The 22,227-nt window shown below is 60.5% G+C and overlaps 1 protein-coding gene across 1 annotated transcript in view; it reads right to left on the reverse strand.

Moving 5' to 3' along the window:
* Positions 1-2,350: 2,350 nt before the first annotated feature.
* The window catches only part of SLC7A5 (solute carrier family 7 member 5), a 41,488-nt gene continuing 21,611 nt past the window's right edge, over positions 2,351-22,227 (reverse strand). The window contains exons 3-10 of the mRNA XM_030819923.1: positions 13,890-13,995; positions 13,303-13,347; positions 12,578-12,701; positions 11,564-11,667; positions 10,705-10,801; positions 8,961-9,110; positions 6,770-6,947; positions 2,351-5,372 (exon numbers count right to left, since the gene is read on the reverse strand). Coding sequence (XP_030675783.1) covers positions 5,317-5,372; positions 6,770-6,947; positions 8,961-9,110; positions 10,705-10,801; positions 11,564-11,667; positions 12,578-12,701; positions 13,303-13,347; positions 13,890-13,995 — 860 coding nt within the window. The 3' untranslated portion in view covers positions 2,351-5,316. The remainder of the gene's footprint in view (positions 5,373-6,769; positions 6,948-8,960; positions 9,111-10,704; positions 10,802-11,563; positions 11,668-12,577; positions 12,702-13,302; positions 13,348-13,889; positions 13,996-22,227) is intronic.

Below are 22,227 nucleotides of genomic sequence, written 5' to 3' on the forward strand. Positions count from 1 at the left end.
ATGTTGGCCAGGCTGGTCTTTAACTCCTGCCCTCATGATCTGCCCGTCTTGGCCTCCCAAAGTGCTGGGATTACAGATGTGAGCCACCGCGCCTGGCTGGTTTTTTTGTTTGTTTGTTTGTTTTTTGTTTTTTTTTTGAGACAGAGTTTCGCTCTTGTCGCCCAGGCTGGAGTGCAATGGTACGATCTCTGCCAACTGCAACCTCCACGTCCTGGGTTCAAGCGATTCTCCTGCCTCAGTCTCCCAAGTAGCTGGGATTACAGATGCTGGCCACCACGCCTGGCTAATTTTTCTATTTTTAGTTGAGAAGGGGTTTCACCATGTTGGTCAGGCTGGTCTCGAACTCCTGACCTTAGGTGAGCTGCCCGCCTTGGCCTCACGAAGTGCTGGGATTACAGGTATGAGCCACTGCGCCCGGCCTGGGTTTTTATTTTATAGGGGTGTGAACAAGGCTAGAATCTGTGTGGGGAGTTGGGCGCGGGGCCTGAGGGGCAGTAGATAGAGTGGGTTCCCTGGGCCAGCCTGGTCTCAGGGAGTGGGAAGTCACAGGCTGACCCAGGCTGAGGGGTCCAGGTCCTGGGCCTGGGGGAGGGACAGCAGCCCAGCTGAGTTTGGTCAGCAAGCATTTTGTTCTGACAGGTCCCTGTGGGTCATCAGCGAGGTCAAGGGGACTCAGGGCCTGGGCTGGGCCTTGCCCTACGTAGACCCGGGGTGGGGGCATCTCTGAGTCTCACTCAAGTCACATGGGAAGAGGTTTCTCTGCACGAGCAGAATACAGGGGTTGGGGGTTTCTTAACCTTCGCTGTTTCCAGGAGCCCAGGGCTCTTTGAGCTCCACGCTGGCCCCAAGAATCTCAAAGGAGCCAGCTGGGCTGGGGGCCGGGCGGGCTGGCAGCCACTGAAATGCCACCTGGGAGGGCCACTGAGGCTGAGGCTACTCACCACACTGGTGGCACCTGCAGGGCTGGCTCACCTGTGGCTCCCAGCCCCACCCTGGGATATCACTCAGCAGGCCTCCAGGGAGTCCCCAGATGCTGGTGCAGTTGTGTGGGGGCCTGCCTCACCAGTGACCTCGCATGGCCAGTGTCAGGGGGTGGGGCAGCCCGTGAGTTCTCTCCTTCCTGTCCCTCGACAAGCCCATCGCAATGGTCAAGTCCCCAAAGGGGTACGCACCTGCCCCAGGGCCATCCAAGGTCCCCAGCTCCAAAAATTGCTTTCCCAATTCCAGCTCCCTTAGAGGGCAGCCAGTTCTCAATCATGAGGGGGTGAGCTATTGGATTAATTTGCCTTCGAACAGCACTTAAGAGGCCTGGGCCTCAACTTCCCAGCAACGAAGACATTATTACAGTGTGCCCGAATCCTCCCAGAGCCCACGGGAGATGGGTGGGCCCTTCCTGCCTGGGTGGTCAGAGTAGGGGGCGCACACAGATCCTGAGCCAGGGCTCCAGGAGACCCCGGTTGCCGCAAAGTTTCCCAGCTGCACCCCAGAATGCCCTGGTCCACCACTGGACAAGGTCTCCCTAAAGAAAGGGCAGTGGGGAGGGGGGCCCCAGCCCACTGGGAAAAAGCCGCCCAACCCCCAGTTTCAGGAGACCTGCAGCCAGGAGGCCTCTTTGCTAACACCCCGTGGAGCTGACTGCTCACTCCAGTGACTTTGTATTTCTGGAGCCCTCCCGGTTCCTCGCGGGACTCAGTGGCTCCAGGATAAGACTCAGACTATGGGATCCACTCAGGGCCTGTCCCCCACCTCCCGTTCAGCGGGGACTGCATGGGTCCTGCAGATAGGAGCCTTCACTGGATCCAGGACGGAGCCCCATGGTTGCCTTCCCACCCCATGCTGGGAGGTGGATGAGGGGCTCATGCTCTGAGCCCCGGACTTGCCCTCTTAAGTGAGAGGCTCGGGAGTGTCCTGGGAACACAGAATCGGTGCCGCTTCCTCTCTTGCTCTGATCCCAGGCTGGAGAAAGCCTTCCTTCCTGACCTCCCGGGAGCTGCCCCGCATCCTCTCAGCAGGTGACCCCCAAACCCTTCCCAACTTCACCCCTGCAGCTCCCTGGGACTGGAACCTTCCCCCTCCTTCCCGGTGGTCTCCACCTAAACATCCCTGCGCAGGCTGCCTGCCCCCCACTCCCGAGGCAGATCCGAGATCTTGGCTCAGACCCCCCACCCTCGAGGGGTGCATGCTCACATGTGTGCTACCCGCCCATGGCTCACCCCTGCCCAGCGGCCTCAGTGGGCTGTCGGTGAATGAATGAATGAATGTGGGAAGGAATGGAGTGGCCAAGAGGGGGCCAGGAAGGTTCCTACACACAGAACCCGGCGCAGAAGAAAAGAACACAGAACATCAGCGGTAAGATGATTTCAGTGTTTCTTTAAAAATAAAAACCCCACAAAAGCCAGAACACCCTACCCAACCCAGCCCAGTGTAACAGGTTAGCCATTAACACAGAATAAAAAAGGTCCCAGCCACACATGTCATTACTCGGCAAAGGGTGTCCGGCCTGGTCGGCCGACGTCACAGTGGATGGCCCTGCGTGGCCGGGACACAGACGGGGAGCAGGCATGGCACCTGCGCCACGCAGAGCAGCAAGGCTGAGCACGACCACTGGAAATAAATAAACATGGTGCCGACAGCATCTTTAAATTAGTGACGTTAGCACAAAACAAAAAAGCAAAACATCTGAAAATGCACTTTCTTGTTTTGGTGGGGTGTGCTTGAAAACACCTGAAGCCCACAAGTGGAAACCGTTGGGGACGTTTGTCAGTGGAGAGTGGAGAAAAAGGGACGGAAAAGCCAAGTGTTCTGAGACAGTCCCCTGCGGTGGCCCTGGTCTCCTGTGGAATTCTAGCACAGCAGGAAGGGCAGGGGGAAGCAGGCCCCAGTCAGCACTGTGGGACACGGCCCCGGCCTCCTGAAGTGGGGTCCCCAGGCTGGGGTGGGGCACACAGCACCAAGGATCACAGACCAGACCCCCCACTGACCTTCTGCGGAGGAGCTCCCACCCCAGCTCAGATGCCCAGAAGCGCCCTGCGCAGTGTCAAGACGGGCCCCAGCGGCCCCAGCCATTTCACTCAGCAGCTACTTTCCACAGCAGATGCTGGCAGCCCCCATGCTCGCCCACAGCCGCAGCAGCCAACAGGCAAGTGCGTGTCATCGAGAGGCCACTGGCTCCCTGTATCCTTGAGGCATATCCACCTCCCAGAGCAGGAGGTTGCAACAGAACGGCATCCCGAGGACCCCTAGCTGAGGCGGGAAGGGAAGAGGCTGACGTCGTGCGTGGGCCCTGCCGGCCCCAGTGGGAAGCAGTGGTGCGTGCCTCCAGGGAGCACCTCTCCTGGACCCGGGGCCGTGGCCGCCTACAATGTCCACTGCCTCCTGGATTCGCACAGCAATGCGCCAGGCAGGCAGGCTACCAGCTACTGTCTTTATTTGCAGCCAAAAGAACAGGCTCAGAGGGAAGAGGTCTTGCCCAACACAGTCAGTCCACCTGCCTGCCGGTCGTCCTCGGCCTCCAGACCGTGGGCTGTCCCTTGGACGAGTGGAATTCGGCCCTAGGAAGGATGCAGGTCCTATGGGCAGATGCTGTGAAGTCTGTCCATGTGCAGCGGGAAGCAATGGGGCAGGGGTGAATAAAGGTCTTCATTCCTCAAGCAAGAGAGACGGACATCTGGTCTTGGGTCCCCAAACTGTTTATCAGGTTTCTCCGCGCCCAGTGGATGGTGACAGGGTCCCGGTGCCCAGGCAGGGGCGGCAGGCTCCACTGGGCACTTGCTTAGAGCTTGCGGCTTGAGCAGCCACTGGTCAGTGAAGCCGTGTCCAGCTCCGGTGGCTCCCGGCTTGGGACACTCAGGGCTGTGCCACAGGCCAGCTCCCCCAGCCACAGCTGAGCACTGGAGTGATGCTGGACCACTTGGCTCCACCTCTGGCTGGGGAGAAGAGAAGCCCGGGGCCTGAGAAGGCAGAGCCCCCCAGAGCTCACGAGGGGCCTGGCGAGGTCTTCTTGTTCTGGGGGTCCCTGGCTGCTGCCATGGAGGCAGCGACAGCTCAGGAAAGTGGGCCGCACTGGCCAGGCCTCGGCTGCCTCCCACAGGGAAAAAAATTCACGGGAACAAAAGAAACGGGGGGTGCGCTAGTTCCCTCTCTGCAGGAGGATGAGGACTAGGTGAGAGCCTGGGGCCTCCAAACGCACGAGGCAGAGAGGTGAGCAGTGCTTGGCTCTGTCTCCTAGACAGTGGGCATCAGGACCAGGACAGGAAGTGAGGGTGACAGGGAGGGTGGGGAGGTGCCTTGGCCGGGAGTGGGAACCCAGCACCAGCCAGAAGGGGCTGCTGGGCGGGGAGTTGGGTGGTACAGAGGCCAATGCATTGGAGCCTGAGGGTAGCTGCGACTTCTGGGGCAGGGGACGCTGCTGTGTGGAGCCCAGGGTGGGCGCCCACTTGGGTGCCTGGCCGCAGTGTGTCTGCCTTTCTTGTCTCTGTTTCTAGAAGACTGAAGGGCAGGGGCTTTGTCTGCATGAACCAGAACTCAGCCTCTAAAACTGGACACAGAAATAGCCAAGAGGCCGCACTGCCCAGAGGCCAGGCCTGGTGAGCTAGGGGGGATGCCGGCACCCCCCGCCCCACCCTGGGGCTGTTCCCTGGCTCAGGATGGTGTCTCGGGGCTAGGGTTATGGTCAGGAGTCCAACGGGGCCTCAAGCACCTCCTGGGAGGAGCTCTGGAATCACCCACCTTGCCTGGATCCCCCACCGCCATCCCAGTGCCACCCTATAGCTGAGTTTCCACTCTGCACACCCTAAGGCAGAGACATAAGCCCGCAGGGCTGGTTTTCACGAATGTCACAAGCACATGTGTCTGGGCAGCTGTCCGGCTTTCAGTGCAAGTCTCTAGTAGCAATGAGGTTCCAAGTCTCAGTAGCTCTGTTCACCCAGGGTCTGGTCCCTTGGGGCACATAGTGTGCAGGAGAAAGGAAGGCTCCCACCCTTCCCCAGCTCCTTAAAAAATCATCATCTTAGTGGTGTCAAAATTTAAGTTAAAAAAAAAAAATACAAGTAAACAAAGGAGGGCAGGGAAAAAGGGCCCAACGAGACCAGAAGCTGCTCCCGGGCAGGAGCACGGGCACACCTGGGTCCCTGGCCCTCAGCTGAGGGACGAGATTCGTACCAGAGTTTTCACAGCAGCCTCCGCTGCCCGACCTGGGAGGGACGGTGAGGGACTGGAATGCGCCGCTGAGCTGTGGGTTGCAGGGAACCGGAGTGGGTTCGAGGAGGTGAGCTGCTTTCACTGGCCTCTGCGCATGCTCCTCCAGCAGCCACTCGGCTATGTCTCCTGGGGGACCACCTGCATGAGCTTCTGACACAGGACGGTCGTGGAGACTGTCAGGAGAGAAGGCAGCTGTGTTAGCGTGGGGGCTGGGCAGGCACCAGTGGGACATGGGGGCGTGAGCTGGGGCTCCCCCAGCCCTGCTGTCACCAAACCCAGCACTGCTGCCCAGCGCTGGGATTTTAAGGAACCCTCCCTTGTGTACTTGTGCATGTGGGTGCTGGGTGCCTGAGATGCTGTCTCCTGCTGAAATGCAGAAGTGCCACATCCCACTCGGCCCACCCCTCGCCTGCTTCAGAACCCTGGGGAGGCGGAGTGCGGCCCCTGGAGCACACAAACCAGGCCCTGGTGTCTCGGCAAAGTGCAACGGGGGGATGACAGGCCTTCCTGCAGCTCCACACCCGGGCCACCACCTGGACACATGCCCGGGCTGTTCACAGCAGCCAGGCTGTCCTGCAGGCAGGGCCGGAGGGGCCAATCTGCTAAGAGTCCTCGGAAGACCTGTCGCGCCTGGGACTGTCTCCAAAGACATCGCTCTGGGGAGGGGGACTGCTTTCAGGATAGAGACGGGGGTTTGCTTTAAGCTCTTGGTGTCCTGAATGACAGTTAATGCAGATCCCACTGCAAAGCTTGAGGCAAATGTTCTACCATGACCCTGGCGGTGATCAGAGTGTGGGGTTGGGGTGGGGGGTCTCCCTGCCTGTGTTGCTGCCATCCCGGGAATTCTCAAAGCCACCCAGTGACATGGGGGTCAGCGTCTAGGCCCGCAAGCACCCTGGCCTTTTTCTACGAGCCTGGCCACATTTGCAGGCGCTGAGGATGGGGTACTGAGCTTGGTGGCAAAGCACCCCTGGGGCCACTGCTACACATTGGGCTGGGTGGTGGGTTTCTCCTTCTGCCTTTTTTTTTTTTTTTTGAGACGGAGTCTCGCCCTGTCGCCCAGGCTGGAGTGCAATGGTGCGATCTCTGCTCACTGCAACCTCCGTCTCCCGAGTTCAAGTGATTCTCCTGCCTCAGCCTCCTGAGTAGCTGGGATTACAGGCGTGTGCCACCATGCCCAGCTAATCTGTGTATTTTTAGTAGAGACAGAGTTTCACCATGTTGGCCAGGCTGGTCTTGAACTCCTGACCTCAAGTGATCCACCTGCCTCTGCCTCTTTCTGGGGAAGTCTGCTGTGTCCGCTGGTGGCAGCCGGCAGGATTTTGTTACTTGGCAGCAGTAGCCGGGTTTTCTGGAATCCCTCGTCCTGAGAGATTAGCTGGTGCTGCACTGAGTGTCTTATCCCTGAACCATGTGGGCTGTGTGTCACTGGCAGACACTGCAGTGACCTGAACCCTCCTGCCACCCAACACGCTTGGCCCCGTGTGGCTGGAGATGGCCGACGCCTCTCAACTCCCTCTGCTGCCCAGGGCGGAGGGTAGCATGGGCCGTGGGCCAGTGAGATACTCACAGATGCCCTGGAGGAGCCACTTGGGCTTGTTTTTCCACCAGACCCCGAGGAAGTAGATGGGCAGCCCGCTGAGGATGATGGTGAAGCCAATGCCACACTCCACGGGTGTCTTCCAGAAGGAGACGGCGATCAGGAAGAGGCAGGCCAGGATGAAGAACACGGGCAGGGCCAGGTTCACCTGGGGCAGAGGACAGGGCCTGGGTGAGCCCTCTCCTGTCCAGCTTCCCTCCCCCACACCCCGAGGTTCCTCAGCCCTCCTGGGCCCTCCATACCCACAGCTGCTGACTTCCAGGTCACCAGGATGTGATCTGCACCCCATCTGCCTCACATACCGGGCTGTCCCGCCCTCGACTCTACATACGGTCCTGGGCACGTTGCCAGGGGCTCAGGCGGCTTATCATGAGGGATGGAAGGAGCCAGCTTCATCTCCCAAGGCCTCCCATGGGCAGGGAAGGTCACGGCTCCATTCCCACATCACAGGCCTGGAAACCCTGAGCCGCCAGGACGCACAGGGGCCTGATGCTTCCAGGAGACAGTGGCCACCCAGTAACAAGCCAGGAGACCACCCTCTTGGAGACGCCGCTGTGGACAGCGCTGAGCAAAAGCCCATCCCTGAAGCTGCAGCCTAAACTGTCACCTTCAGCAGATGAGCTCCACCCGGCACAGAAGCCAGGCAGGGCTCCGAGGAGCCTGCAGGCCCAGCCCGCGAACCACGGCTCGGCATGGCCTGGGGATTGACTCAGCTGTCCTGAATCCATACCTGGACAGGGCACCCTGGGAGACGCAGGGCTGACCACGGGTCCCAGCCCATCAGTGCAGGCTGCATGGCTGCCCTGTCCCCAGGGAATAGACACCAACCCGTGCCCAGGCTCACAACAGTGGGTAGAGCCTACCCCATGCCCAGGTCCCCATGGGGGCTGAGCCCCTGCTGTGCCTGGTGACTGCCCTGTGCCCTAGACACTGCCCTAGGCTGGCACAGCAGGCAGAAGCTGGCGCCCATGTATGGCGGCTCTTCCTCGCCCTCTGCAGCCTTCTCTCGGGGCCGCATCTGGGTTCTTGTGCTGACCGTATTTTAAAGCCCCTGGTTTTTTGTTTGTTTGTTTGAGACGGAGTCTCGCTCTGTCGTCAGGCTGGAGTGCACTGGCGCGATCTCGGCCTCCCAGGTTCATGCCATTCTCCTGCCTCCGCCTCCCGAGTAGCTGCGACTACAGGCGCCCGCCACCACGCCCAGCTAATTTTTTTGTATTTTTAGTAGAGATGGGGTTTCACCGTGTTAGCCAGGATGGTCTCTATCTCCCGACCTCGTGATCCGCCCGCCTCGGCCTCCCAAAGTGCTGGGATTACAGGCGTGAGCCACCGCGCCTGGCCTAAAGCCTAAAGCGTTCACAGGCATCCCCGGGGCCCCCAGGCTTCAGGAACACAGAGGGAGAGATGGTCTGGGCAGGGAAGCTGGGCTACTGTGACAGCCATATGCCAGCTGAGTGACAAAAGCTACTGGCCAGCAGCCACCAGGGGCTCTGGCCTCTTGTTCTGTGTCAGGGCCAGGGCGGCAGGGCTTGCTGGACCCCAAACAAAAGCATGGCCTCTGCTGGACGGCCCCGTTTTTGGAGAACGCAGCCCACTGATAACAGCTGCCCCTCTGAATGAGCCGCTGGGGATGGGGAGAGTCCAGGAGAGTCCAGCTGGGCCCAGGCGCTCCTCAGGCCGGGTACCCTGCGTTGCACCTGCCAGCACAGCCCCGACGGCCCAATGAATGCTGTGCCAGGCCCGGCTCTGCCCCACCCCTGCCGGGGCTCACCACCGCCCACCTACGACTGCAATGTCCTTATCTGCTTCCCTCCATTCAAGGGAGCACAAGCTCTGTGCCATCTGCTGTCCTTTGAGGAACCCCAGCTCCTGCAGTCACGCTTGGCACCCTCGTAGCCGGTGGTCAAGTCATCACCGGAATTAGTTGGCCCCCGTGTCTGCTGTAAAAGCATGGCCACGCACGGCCTCACACCCCTCCCACCGGGACCCCCTGCGGCATGAGCCCTGGTTTGCCGAGGGGACACACGGGCTTGATGTGGACGTGGCCCGGCCCAGGTGCATGCACGCGGGGGCAGGTCCAGAGGCTGAGCTGGGATGCTGGCTCCCGACTCAGGGTCCTGCCTCTGGGAAGGGTGCCTGGGTGAGTGGAAGGCCCTGGGCTCACCTTGATGGGCCGCTCAAGCTCGGGCTTTCTGTAGCGCAGCCAGATCATACCGATGATGGCCAGGGCCACGCACAGCCAGTTGAAGAAGCTGAAGAAGTTGATGACAGAGAAGATGTCCTTGGAGAAGGCGTAGAGCAGCGTCATCACACACTGGAAGAGAGAGGCGGCTGGCTGAGCCCTGGGGCCCACGACCAGGGCTGTAGAGGGCCGTGGTGGCCACCAGGGACTGTCCAGCCTGGCTGGGCCCAGCTGAGCACCACGGAATTTTGTTTTAAAGGAGAAACCTCATCTGAGCAACATGCAAGGTCTTGAAGGAGCAAAGGAGGGAAGGAGAGAAGGAGGGAGGAGAGGAGGAGGGAAGAGGGGGAAGGAGAGAAGGGGGGAGGAGGGGGGAGGAGGAGGGAAGGAGGGAGGGAAGGAGGAGGGAAGGGGGGAGGAGGGAAGGAGGGAAGGGGGAGGAGGGAGGAAGAGGGAAGGAGGGGGAGAGGAGGAGGGAAGGAGGGGGGAGAAGAGGAGGGAAGGAGGGGGGAGAGGAGGAGGGAAGGGGGGAGGAGGGAAGGAGGGAAGGGGGAGGAGGGAGGAGGAGGGAAGGAGGGAGGAGAGGAGGAGGGAAGGGGGAGGAGGGAAGGAGGGAAGGGGGAGGAGGGAGGAGGAGGGAAGGAGGGGGGAGAGGAGGAGGGAAGGAGGGGGGAGAGGAGGAGGGAAGGAGGGGGGAGAGGAGGAGGGAAGGGGGAGGAGGGAAGGAGGGAAGGGGGGAGGAAGGAGGAGGGAGGAGGAGGGAAGGAAGGGGGAGAGGAGGAAATGGAAACCACATTTGGGTTAAGGACAGGTGGAGAGCACAGTGTACATACGCAGCTGGGCTCCGCTGGACTGCGGCTCTGTGTGTGAGGGCCACAACCTGACCTAACCCAGTGGTCACCAAGAAAACAGTTTCTGTAACCCCTGGCACAGCTGTGCTCCCGAGGACCGTGCAGCTGCCAAAGAGTCCAGGACTTGCTGCCCTTCCTGACTCGCTTCTAACTCAGGGAAGGAGTAGTAAGCAAGGGCCAGGAGCTCTGAGGCCAGCCCACAGCTGCCAGACCCCAGCTTCCTCTGCTGTATCTCACTGGCTTTGGGGGAAGCAGCCGTGCGGGGGCCAGTGTGCTGAGGGGCGGGGCCTGCAGCCCACAGCCCTGGAGGAAGCCACTGTGGGAGTGGCCTCTCCAGCCCTGTCACAGCCTTGGATGAGAACACAGCTCCAGGCACCAGCTCCCTGAATTCCTGACTCATGGAAACTGTGGGATAATAAGTGCTTTTCCTTTTAGACCACTACATTTTGGAGTGATGTGTGACACAGCCAGAGGGAACAAAGGCAGTCACATGGGCTGGCACGGAAAGATGCAGGAGAAGCCGAAGGAAACTGCATGTGATGCACCCCGCTGAGAAACGAACAGAGTGGGCACCCACGGAGGTGGAGGTGCAGTGAGCCAGGCGGCCGGCAGAGCAGCACCCTGGGTGCAGCTTCTGCATCCCGCATTTCCGATGGTCTGATTTGTTTGTGGCAGCCACCATATATTGTTTTTGGAATAAAATCTAAAGCCCCTCCAGCACTCTCTGGCATTCAGTGGAGCTCGGCAGGAGGCCACATTTGAGCTGCCACCCAGTCCACACCCCAGACAGAGCTGCAAGCTGTGGCAGCCTCCCTCTGGGGAGCCCCCGGACAACCCCCAGGGATGTAGGGCACGGGGCTGTGCAGCAGGCTTACCGTGAACACAAGGGATGGCACGGGGGTGAGGAGCTGTGGGTGGATCATGGAGAGGATGGAGGGCAGGTGGCCTTCCCGGGACCCCACGAAGAAGAGCCTGTGGACAGACAAGAGTGGCAGAGTCAGCCACCAACACACAACTCAGCACACGGACAGGGGACACGCAGGCTGGGGAGTGGACAGGGCCTGTGCCTGGCTTGTCTGGGCCTCTCTGGCCAGAGTGGGAAGCAGGCCCCTCCAGCTGCTGGCTGTGGGTCTCTCAGTGCCCCCAACCAACCCGGCAAGGAGAGCAACTTGAGAGCCACTGCTCACTCCAGCCCGGGGGAGTCGAGTGGCAGCCATGGGGCATCTAGGACACCACAGCTGTGTCACCTCCAGGCAGGAATGGGGAGGCCAGGGCCAAAGTTCATGCTTCCTTTATTTCTGTATTATTTGAGTTTGCTGCTGCCTTTTTTTTGAGATGGTCTCACTTTGTCACCCAGGCGGGAGTGCAGTGGCACCATCTCAGCTCACTGCAGTCTCAACCTTCTGGTCTCAGGCAATCATTCCATCTCAGCCCCCCAAGTAGCTGGGACTACGGGCATGTGCCACCACGCCTGGCTAATTTTTGTGCATTTTTGTAGAAATGGGGTTTTGCCACGTTGCTCAGGCTGGTCTCGAGCTCCTGAGCTCAAGCGATCTGCTCGCCTCGGCCTCCTAAAGTGCTGGGATTACAGGGACGAGCCACCATGCCTGGCCTATGTGAGCAATTATGCATCCCCAGTATCACACAGACAAACCTTTTACAGACACGGAACATGTTGAACCTGGCCATGAGGCCTGGGTCTCCCTCACCTGTGGTGGGTCGGGCTGTGCTCACCTGGAGGATGTGAACAAGGACCCATTGACGGAGCCGAAGCAGGACAGGCCCACGAAGACGGGGATGATCCAGGACATGACGCCCAGGTGATAGTTCCCGAAGTCCTAGGCAGACACAGCCAGTGAGCTGGGCCCCACCGGGCCGGCCCCTGCCCTCTGTGCTCACAAGAGCCCTCTGCAGAGGACCTCTCGGGCTGAATTCTGGCCTCTGGGGGGACTTCCCAGGACGGGGCTTTCCAGCGACCCCTGCCCAGCCTGCTTGTGTGGGAGCCCTCGCTGGTCCTGATTTGCCCCCTCCTCTGGGACTCCCTGGAGCAAGCTACGGCCTCCAGGTGGGGATCTTGCCTTCCCCATCTGGGGTCCTCCACAGGCCCAGCACGGTGCCCTGCCGGCAGTGGGCTGGGAGTCAGAGCTTGTTCAGTAGGAAGCTGGCCAGAGCACCCACTCCCTCTTCCCCCGGCCCTGGGAGGGCAGTGGGAGGGGCCTCGGGAGCTGCGAGGCCAGCCTGGCTGAGCTGCCGGGTGACACCGCCCGGGCCTGGCCTCCCGCCTGCCAAGCCAGCAGCAGCCGTGCCTTCTAACGAACCCCAGTCTGTGGCAGACTCCAATCTTTCTGTATTCAGATTTAAAATGACTGCTGCCCTTGACTCCCTAGGCATTCTGGCTTACAGCTTGGTTCTGGGTGTGGCTTGGCATCAGATTTTAAACCCTTCTCCCCCGAGACTCCCCCAGCAGCCGAGGTCGAGGACGATTCCCAGACACTTCCTGTGCGGTTGTTGTGAGGGGAGACCACCACTCCACCCCTCCGGATAGGGGAGGCTTAGAGACGCGGGGCCCCCTCTGGGTAAGGGAGGCTTAGAGACACGGGGCCCCCTCTGGGTAGGGGAGGCTTAGAGACGCGGGGCCCCCTCTGGGTAGGGGAGGCTTAGAGACGCGGGGCACCACTCCGGTCTGGAGGGGACGGGCTGGCCACAGCCTCTCAGGCCCCTGGTGAGAGCTGGCGGGTAGCGGCTCACCACGGCCACGGCCTCGGACGACAGCATCTGCTCGGTGGACAGGGTGGTGAAGTAGGCCAGGTTGGTCAGCACGTACACCAGCGTCACGATGGGCAGGGAGATGATGATGGCCAGGGGCAGGTTTCTGGAAAGAACAGGGAAGACATGTCACCCAACGCAGCCCGGGCTGAAGGCCAAACCCTGTGCCCGGGAGCCAGGTGGGCTCCTCCCAAGCAGTAGCTCCAGCCTCTGTGCCGGGCTTCTCGGAGAAGGTGGGAAGCAGCAAGAGAGCACAGGCTGGTGGCAGGAGGCTGTGCCCAGGGCGGGACACTGCACAGGCCCGGCTGGTGGCTTGGCCGCGGCCTCAGCTTCCACACCTGAGAAATGGGGATTCTTCCGGGTGACCTCAAGGGCTCAGGAGAGCTAAGTCAGGCTGCCTGGTCTGAATCCTAAGGCTCTGCCTACGAGCTGCACAGCCGGGGACCAGAGCCGAGCCCAAGCAGTTCCTCTGTACCGTCCCGCCCTGAGTGGGGGCCTCACTTGCCACCCGTTCTCTGGAGAAACCGTGCTCAAGGACACATGGCCAGAAGCCAACCACCCCACATCCTGCTGGCCCCAGAGGCCCCAACCACAGCTCTACTGTGAGCTGGCCTGAGCTGACCAACAGGCTTCGAGTGGAATGTGGCTGCTTCCTGCTTCACATTAAAATAACGAGAAAAGACGGCTCCATCCATTCTCGCACGTACCTGTAGGGGTTGATCATTTCCTCTGTGACGAAATTCAGGTAATTCCTAAAATTTAGAGAATAGTGTTCAAATTATATGATCCTCATCAGGGAAAGTCAATCAACTGGGGAGAGAGCATCCCAGGGTAGCTGGTGAGCCCGCCCCCCGTGGTCTGCTCGCTGGGCTGGAAAGCGGACCTGGAGTGGGAGCTCAGCCTCCTGTCTGTTCCGGGGGGTCCCTGCGACCCCTTCCAGGCCCTCCCGCACATTCCCTGCCTGCTTGCCCTACCGGGGTGATTCTCAGGTCCCTGTGAGGCCCGCCTGAGCGCAGGAGTCAGGCTGGGGACCTGGAGGAGAGGGGCTGCAGGGCTCAGCTGCCTCCACCTGCCACCTTCGCCAAGACCGAGACATGGAGCTGGAGCCAGAGTAGGGCTGCAGCGGGCGGCCTCCCCACGCTTTGTCGGGATGTGGGTGACTCGAGGGTCACCTGCTGCTCTATGCTGTCCACTCCCTTTAACTGCCCCTTGATGGCTGGGAGATTTGGGATTCCTGGACACGTCAGGGACTGTATATCCCCAGACCAAGGGACCCAGATACTCCAGAACCTACCATCCTCCATAGGCAAAGAGGCCGCTGTATAATGCCAGCACAATGTTCCCCACATCCAGTTTGGTGCCTTCAAATGAGAACTTGGGATCTAGATTGGACACATCACCTGGCGGGGGCCAAAGAAAGGAATGCTGGGTTAGACAGCGCTGAACAGAGGTCATGCTACCAGTTCTAGAATGTTCCTGGAGGAAAATACATAGCAAACAAAAATGCTGGGGTGAAGGCTTTTCACTGTGACACATGGTATGTACCCGCTGAGCCACATGGAGGGTGCGGGGTTCCAACCACAACCAGAGGGATGTGGCCCCGCTGGAGGCCCTGTGCCCACCTAAGGGGCGACAAGCAGCTCTGACCACTGCCCAGGAGGGCTCCTCAGACGCTTATCTACAGGAGGCCAGGAGGGAGGGGTCAACCAGCCCCAGTTGCCTTCAAGAACGTTCCCCGAGACCTCAAGACATGAGTGTCAAGGCAGTACAAAGCCAGGGAACCTCAGTTTGCATCCCGGCTACGGCAACAAGGAAGGCCCAGAGCCACTAGGACCCTGCTTCTTGGGGTGCGAGGAGGTCGGAACAGACCACCCTCCTTCCAGGGCTGGCAGGACAGGCCTGGGCAAGAACATAGGTTTGTCCTGAACCATGCTGAGCGTGTGGCCAGCTACAGCCGGGGCAGGGGCAGGGGCAGGGGCAGGGCTGCTGGGGCCGAGAACGAGGCCTGTGCTGTGTGCAGAGCTCTCTCCTTTGCCCTCCGAGGACACACGTCACTGGACTTCGTGACTGCTCCACCCTATCCCAGAAGGACCTCATTTCAAAAATTGAACCTCAGTCATGTCTGCGAAGACCCTTTTTCCAAATAAGGCCACCAGCATTCATGGGTTCCCCAGGAGGACATGTCTTTTGTGGGAAGGGGTGTCTCCGGAAGGTCACCTGGCTGCTAGGACAGCACTGGCCCTTTCTGTGGCTGTTAACCTCCTCTGTGAAATGGGCTTGATGTGTTTGAGCCTGGAATACATTGCCTAGACACCAGTCTCACAGACCGCTGTGCTTCAGGAGGGAGAAGCTGGAAACAAGACCAAAGACACCGCCGGAACAAAGGAGCCAGGTCCCCTCCCGCCCACCTGCCAGGCACATACGCAGCTGGAGGCACAAGCGGAAATCTTGGTCAGGCTGTGGACTGTTAGTTCATTTGAGAACCGTGTGTGACGGTGTCCTTCCTACGGTGTCCTTCCTGCTGGAAAGTCACCAGCCCGTCTCACAGGGCCAGGCAGGGACGGGCCCCGGGGCTGCTGTGTCCCACCATGTGGCCTTGGACCACAGGTCACCATGGGGGCCCAAGAAGGGGAACCACCTCGGTGTTCCAGGAAACACCGCAGAGTGATGAGGTGAGCAAATTTCAAAGGGGACCCGTGAAGGGAGGTTCCCATAAGACCTTGGCAATTACCCCAAAGTGCGCACTTCAAAGGTGGCACCGGATTTCCTACGGCAGAGCCCACGGTGGGGTCCCTTCCCGCTGGGTGGATCCAGTTCCTGTTTTGCACCTGCTTCCCCGTGGCATGCTGGATGCCTGCGGCTCTGCCCCCAGCTCTGTCTGTCCCAGATGCCAGGTGTGCCGGGACCTTTGATCTTCAGCCTACACTGGGGGTGCCAGTGGGCTCCCTGAGGGCTGCCCGCCACCCTGCCCTGCCAAGGACTTGATCTCCTGAGAAGAAGGAGCTCAAGGGCCCACTGCCTGTGTGTGATGTGTTCCGGCTCCTGGTCACCGGGTGGTCAGCAGGAGGGGCTTGACCCTGCAGGCCTGGAGCGGGGGCAGCTCAGAGCAGCTCAGGACAGGGCACTCTGCACAGCACCTCGGCCAAGACGCCCACAGCCCCTCTGGCCTCCCTCCCATCTGCTCTCTGATGGAATGTTCTGGAATGTGCAGACCCTTCACATCTGCAGAGGCTTACTGTGTCCTGCCCACTTACTTCTGCTGAGGGGAGCATCTGTCCTACAAGTGGAGAAACACAGACCTGCCAGGCTGCTTGAGAATCAAGGTCCTGCCTCCCCCATCCAGCACTCATGGTGGGAGGGGGTGAAGGTGAGCCCTGGAGGCCAAAAACACGTGCCCCATTCACTGTGACCACCCCGGGACTCAGCCTGAGCTGATGGACAGGAGGCCTCAGTCCACGGTCCCCACCAGACACATCAATCCTCATAGCCGACCTCCAACCTCATGACAGGAAAGGCGGCTGACCCTACACAGAGGGCGGCTGCTTTTGCTAAGGACAATATACCGAGGCTTCACATGGTATGAGGTCTTCAGGCAGGAGCCAGACATTGGCAGCTCTCAGTCCTGGGTAACTTTTTTTTTTTTGAGACAGAGTTCCACCACGCCTGGCTAATTTTTGTATTTTTAGTAGAGATGGGGTTTCACCATGTTGGCCAGGCTGGTCTTGAACACCCGACCTCAGGTGATCCACCCGCCTCAGCCTCCCAAAGTGCTAGGATTACAGGCGTGAGCCACCACACCAGGCCAGGCTTGGATAACTTTAATGTTTTAATCAGGGTCTCACTTCACTCTGTGGTCACAGTCATCTCCAGGACTACAGCGCTGGGGACGGAATACCTGCCACACAGTGGCGCTCCGTGGGGTGCACGGTTCCATTCTACAGCCTCTGAAACTTCCAAGAAAATAAATACCAGCTGCCCCAAGCACAGACTTAAGAATCATCCCTGGGCCGGGTGTGGCAGCTCGTGCCTGTAGTCCTAGCACTTTGGGAGGCTGGGGCAGGTGGATCGCTTGAGCAAGTCGGAGACCAGCGTGGACAACATGGCCAAACCCCGTTTCTACAAAAAATACAAAAATTAGACGGGTGTGGTGGTGACATGCCTGTAGTCTCAGCTTTCTGGGAGGCTGAGGTGGGAGGATGGCTTGAGCCGGGGAGGCGGAGGTTGCAGTAAGCCGAGATCATGCCATTACACTCCAGTCTGGACAACAGGCTCCAGCTACGGAGGCCCAGCAGGACCCCTCTCAAGCCGCCCATGTGGCTTCCATTCTTAGGACAGTGTGGCCAGGGATGCCCTGCGGGGACCTCCTGGCTATAGCTTGTCCAGGCCTCTCTTTGTCAGGTGTCTAAGGTCCTGGAGGACGGTGGATGTGCACAGAGGAACGACATCCCCCAGCCTCACAGCTTTGGGTGCGGCCAGCAGACCCACTCCTCAACCCTCATGGCGGATGGCAGGAAGGCAGGGGCTCAGGTTTTCAGGGACCCAGTCAAACCACCCCAAGTCCCTCTAAGCTGCCTCCCTACCATGGACACAGAGTGCCCCACCACTGACCAGGGACAGGGCGTGGGGTGCAGGCGGGGATCTGGCAGTGCACTGCCCAAGGACCAGGGGCACAAGTGTGCCTCGTAGCAGACCCCGTGGGGCTGTGGGGTTTGCCAGCCCTGAATTCTGCTGGATGGTGGCTCAGGACAGAGGCGGCTTTGCTGGGCACCTGACCAAACACAGGCCACCCCTCTTTCCACGGGTGCCACAAAGCAAGTGCCAGGTCTATTAGCCCACAACTCAGCCAGATCCAGGCAACTCAGCCTGGATCCCCCAGAGATGTCCCTGGGGCTGGCACAGCCTGACTTGGGGATGACACCCCGGGGCTCTGCCTGCCTCCAGCGGTCTGGCTCTGACAGCAACTCTGCTGTAGGGTGGCCTGGAGGGCTGCAGGAGGGACCTGAGCAGCCCAGGGCAGCTGGACACAGGGAGGTCGCCACACTCATCCAGTGACTCCACACTACACAGGGGAGAGACACACCAGAGGTGGCAGTTAGACAGTGTTCAAACCCTGGGGACAGCACCCCCGCACCTCTCAGCATGACCAGGGGGCATTCTGCATGCCGGGAGACCTGGGCTGTCACGATGGCAGGGCCGGGCGCTACTGGCACAGAGTAGGGGTCCGGGGATGCTGCTGGATGTCCTGCAATGCACAGGACACCCCCACACAACAGAGGGCACACGGTGGCAGAGGCGCCAGGCTGAGACCCTGTGCGAGAAGACCATGACAAGGCACCAGCCATGAGCCTCCGCCCCTGCCAGGAGGACAGGACCAGCTCCTCTCAGCTTCCTCTCCCACGGACCCTATACTCGGGCTTGGTCCTGGCTTTGACATGAAGCCCCAAGCACTGGGCAGGACTGGAAGGAATGGCTGAGCCGCCCACTCATCCAGCAGCCACCCAGCCTCCACACCTGGCAGTCTGCTATCCAGCCAGCCTCCACCCATAAGGAGGCGACAGCGTGACAGGGAAGGGAGGAAGAGAATCACCGTGGACAGACAGTGACATTTGCCAGACCCCACAGAGACGTGAGAACAGACTCAGCGCAGAGCCTGACTGGGGCCTCCAGCCCCTTCCTTGTCCCTAAGAGGCATCTTCCAGGGGCTGCTGGGGCTGCCGGGAAAGCAAATGCACAGCCGAACCCTGGATGGGGGGAAGGCTAACTGCAAACGCCGCGGAGATCCCGGCACAGCAGCCCCGTCAGCAGGATCCCCTCGAGAGCGGGGTAATTGCGGTGGGAGCCAGAGCTCCAAAGGCCCTGGGGAGATGATTTCAGGGAAAAGTGGCCTTGATCCTTGAGTCAGGCAGATGCGGCCATGGGAACCATCCACCCTGTGGCTGGAGGGGAGACACTGCCCGTGGCTAAAGCCATCCTGCTGACAGGGCCCGGGGACGCCCCCAGTGGCCAAACACCGGTGGGAACGGGATCTTCCCCCTCCTCCGTGACATGGCCAACCCTCCAACCCTCTGGCTCCTGACTCAGAGGACAACATCTCCCCATGAACGCGGTGTCCCTGGAGAGAAGAGCCTGCCCAGCCTGGGGAACATGGGAATGTGGAAAGGGAGGGCATCCCGGAGCCTCAGGGCTGACGGGGCCCTGCCCCAGCCCTGGAAACACCTCAGGGACAAGAGAATCACTCCTCAAGCACGGACTTTCCGCTGTGCTGGGGCCTTCCACCTTCCAACCACTCTGGCCCCTTGGGGCTCTAGGTGGAGTGTGCTGAACAGTGTCCCCAAAATGTATGTCCAGTGGAGCTGCGGGATTTGTCCTGGCTGCAAATGTGGTCTCCGCAGGTGCGATTAGCAAAGGACTTTGAGATGAGATCATCCCGGATTAGAGCAGGCACTCAGGCCAACGACAAGCGTCCTCAGTGACACAGAGGAGACAGACCCAGGGGAGACCGAGCCGGAGCCAGCCCAGGATGCTTGGAGCCACGGGCAGCTGGAAGGGGAAGGTGGCACCTCGGGTCTGGACCTCTGGCTGCCAGGACCGGGACCGTCTGCATGTCTCTTGCTAAAGCCAGTCTGTAGGCATCCGTCACTACACATGAGGGGCCAACCGTGCCACCCAGGGGAGACCTCCCTGGCTTCTCAGTGCGTCAGACATGGTCAGGGGCGGGACAGCTGCAGCTCACACCCCACTTCTCAGTCACCAGCCGAGTGCACAGCCAATGGCTCCTCATCTAAGAGGGAGCTGTGAGTCCCGTGTGGTCAGCACCCTGGAGCTAGCTGCCCTGTGGGCTCAGGGAGGACGTGCAGTGACCGCCACATGGGTTCGGTCCAGAGCCCAGGCCAGAGTCCATGCCCACCCCAGGCCACGGCGCCACTTTTCAGATGCCTGTTTCGCTCTGGCCATCTAATGTCTGGGAACCGTGATGGGGCAGGAATTCGGGTTTGGGGTTTCTGGCAGCGACCAGATGGCACTTTTGGACCACCAACAGTGTCTGTCCCTCTTGGAAACTCATGAAGGAGTGGGCCCTTTGCTTAGAGCTGCCAACCTCACACCAGAAGTAAAAGCTATTTCCAGCTCCACAGACTGGCAAAGACCCTGAGAACTGTCCCCAGCACAGGGCTGTGGCTGCGACCCCTCCCACACTCACCTTTTCCTGCGGCCGTTCTGGCCTCTGTCCATGCGTCTGACGAAGGGCACCGGGAGGTGAAGGCCGCGGGAAAACAAGCCACGTTCCCGTCCTTTGATTCTGTCCCAGCACACAGCACCGGCAGAGACCCAGCTTCTCCAGCCTGTCATCCTCCCGAGGCCGACGGCACAGAAGCATGGCAGGCCCGGGACACATTCAGAGCTCCCAGAGCAAGCGGCAGGTTAAGTGTCCTTTAACAACTGCGAGGCCTTCGAGGCCCAAAAGAGGTGCCCTGAGTCGCGAAGTACCCACCCTTGGGGCAGCCAACGCCGCGGCCCTGGCTCCAGGCCCAGGTTGTCTGGAGCGGAGCCGCACTCGAGCCTGGCACCAATCTGGGAGCTTCTGGGCGCAATGTCCTGTCTGTCCCTGCGTGACCCTGAGCCTGTCCGAGACGCCTCCCAGAGAGTCCCCCACAGGCAGTCCAGCCTGGAAGCTTCTCTGGAAAGTGAGCTTTGGCCCAGCTGTGGCCAACTCCTCCCTCGGTTAACAGCCTGGACCCAGCTGGGGTACACTTTGAGGCCCCGGGGCTTGCCCTATTTCCTGCCAGGAGAGCGGGGCCCGAAGCTCCATCCTGTCCCCCAAAACCCAGACGTGGAAGCCCTAACCCCGCTGTGGCTGTACATGGACACGGGGCCTCGACAGACTAAGGGTAAGTGGAGTCCTCAGGGTGGGGCCTGATCTGACAGGATTCTTGTCCACACAAGAGGAGGCCCCAGAGAGCTCACTCTCCCACAAGGAAACACGGCCAGGGGGCGTCTAGGAGCCAGGAGGCCAAGCACCTGGCCCAGGGCGTCAGGGTCCCTGGCCTGGCGGGGCCTCTCACCGACTCTCCCCCCAGCATCCGGGTAGCAGGGCCCCAGCACCAGACCCTCTGAGGCTGAGACCCACCCACCCAGGCCAGCTCCGCTCTTGCTGTCACCCCCGGAGAAAGTGGAGTCAGGGCGTGAGTGAGGAAAAGGGGCTGTTGGACCCTGCATGGCGGTGGCTCCCGTGCCGGGGATGCGATGGGCCTGGCCTCCTCCCTGCAAGGCAGGACAGCCCATTTCCCAGGGGAAGACACTGAGGCTCAGACTCACCCTGGCTGGGGGGCTGCAAAACTAGAATCCCGAGGCAGCTGCACAGCTAGCACCTGCCCCTGCACTCTCTCCAGGAGGGCACCCTGGAAGCCACAGTCCCGATCTGGGGTTCGGAGAGCAGGCCGGGCTGAGCTCTGCTGGGGGTGCCTGGAATCCCACCTAGGGGTCCACGCACACACTCAAGTGAAGCCAGGCCCAGAAGAAGGAACAGCTCTAAGCCACAGCCCAGGGAGGTCCCTCAATCCACCCCCGACAAGGTGACCCCTGCACTCCCCAGAGCCACAGACAGCCAAGGTGTGGGTGAAACATTTTCCCACCAGAACAGCCCAGCGGCTGGGCACGTGCTGTGACCACTGAGGTGGCCTTCATCAGAAACATCCCTGGGGCCGGACGCCCCCACCCACAGGAAGGGGGGACCAAGACAGGGCCACACACCGCCAGCCGGCTGAGGGCCAGATGATGGAGGTGGCACCTCTTACTCCAGGAAGCTCCTCAGGAGGGGGATGGGGAGGGGCTCGGGGGGCTGCCTTCAGGGAAGCTCAGCGAAGCTCAGAGAAGCTCAGAGACCAGTCTGAGAAGGGATGTCCTCCAGACCCGCACCCTCTCAGGATGGTCGTGTTACTCAGGAACTGTCCCGTCAGCCTTTCCCGTAACACATGACACCCCACATGAACCTCCCAAGAGCAGACGGGCCCAGTGCTGTCCACCCAAACGCACCCTGGGAACAGAGGTGTGGGCCTCCCCCTGGCAGCCCATGACCCTGCACACTGCACCCAGGGTCACAGTGGGGATGGGGAGGGACCTGCCCACTGCTCACGGCTGTGGGACCTGGGGCAGAGCGCCCCACTTCTCTGAGTCTGAGGGGCCCTACTAGCTGAAGAACCAAAGGAGAACCATCATTTCAAAACTGTCACGTGTCACACAGATGCAGGCCCCTGCTCCACGGCCCAGTGGCACCCACGTATTTACCGCCTGGGACACGAGACCATCCGGAAGTGCCCTACTCACAGGTGCAGGTCACATCCAGCGGTCTCGGCCACCGAGACCCAGGGCCCAGCAGCTCAGCAAAGCCGTTCGGTGGGGGTCTGAGCCCTGAGCAGGGGAAGCATTTTCTCCTCCTGGGGCGAAGGACAGCAAGAGGCAGGCTGCCCTGGCTGGCCGCGGCTTTCTTTCCTTTTTGCAGACAGAGTGAAAGGTCAAATCTTGCTCCAGGGGAATAATGACCTCCAATAGTACAATGTGGGAGGAGAAGGAAAAGAAAGTTTTTACGGAACCTTTTTTTAATCTGCCCAACTATCCAATCTGTAACTGTTCAAGGA

This window comes from Nomascus leucogenys, chromosome 2, assembly GCF_006542625.1.
Source record: "Nomascus leucogenys isolate Asia chromosome 2, Asia_NLE_v1, whole genome shotgun sequence".
Classification (NCBI taxonomy): Eukaryota; Metazoa; Chordata; class Mammalia; order Primates; family Hylobatidae; genus Nomascus; species Nomascus leucogenys.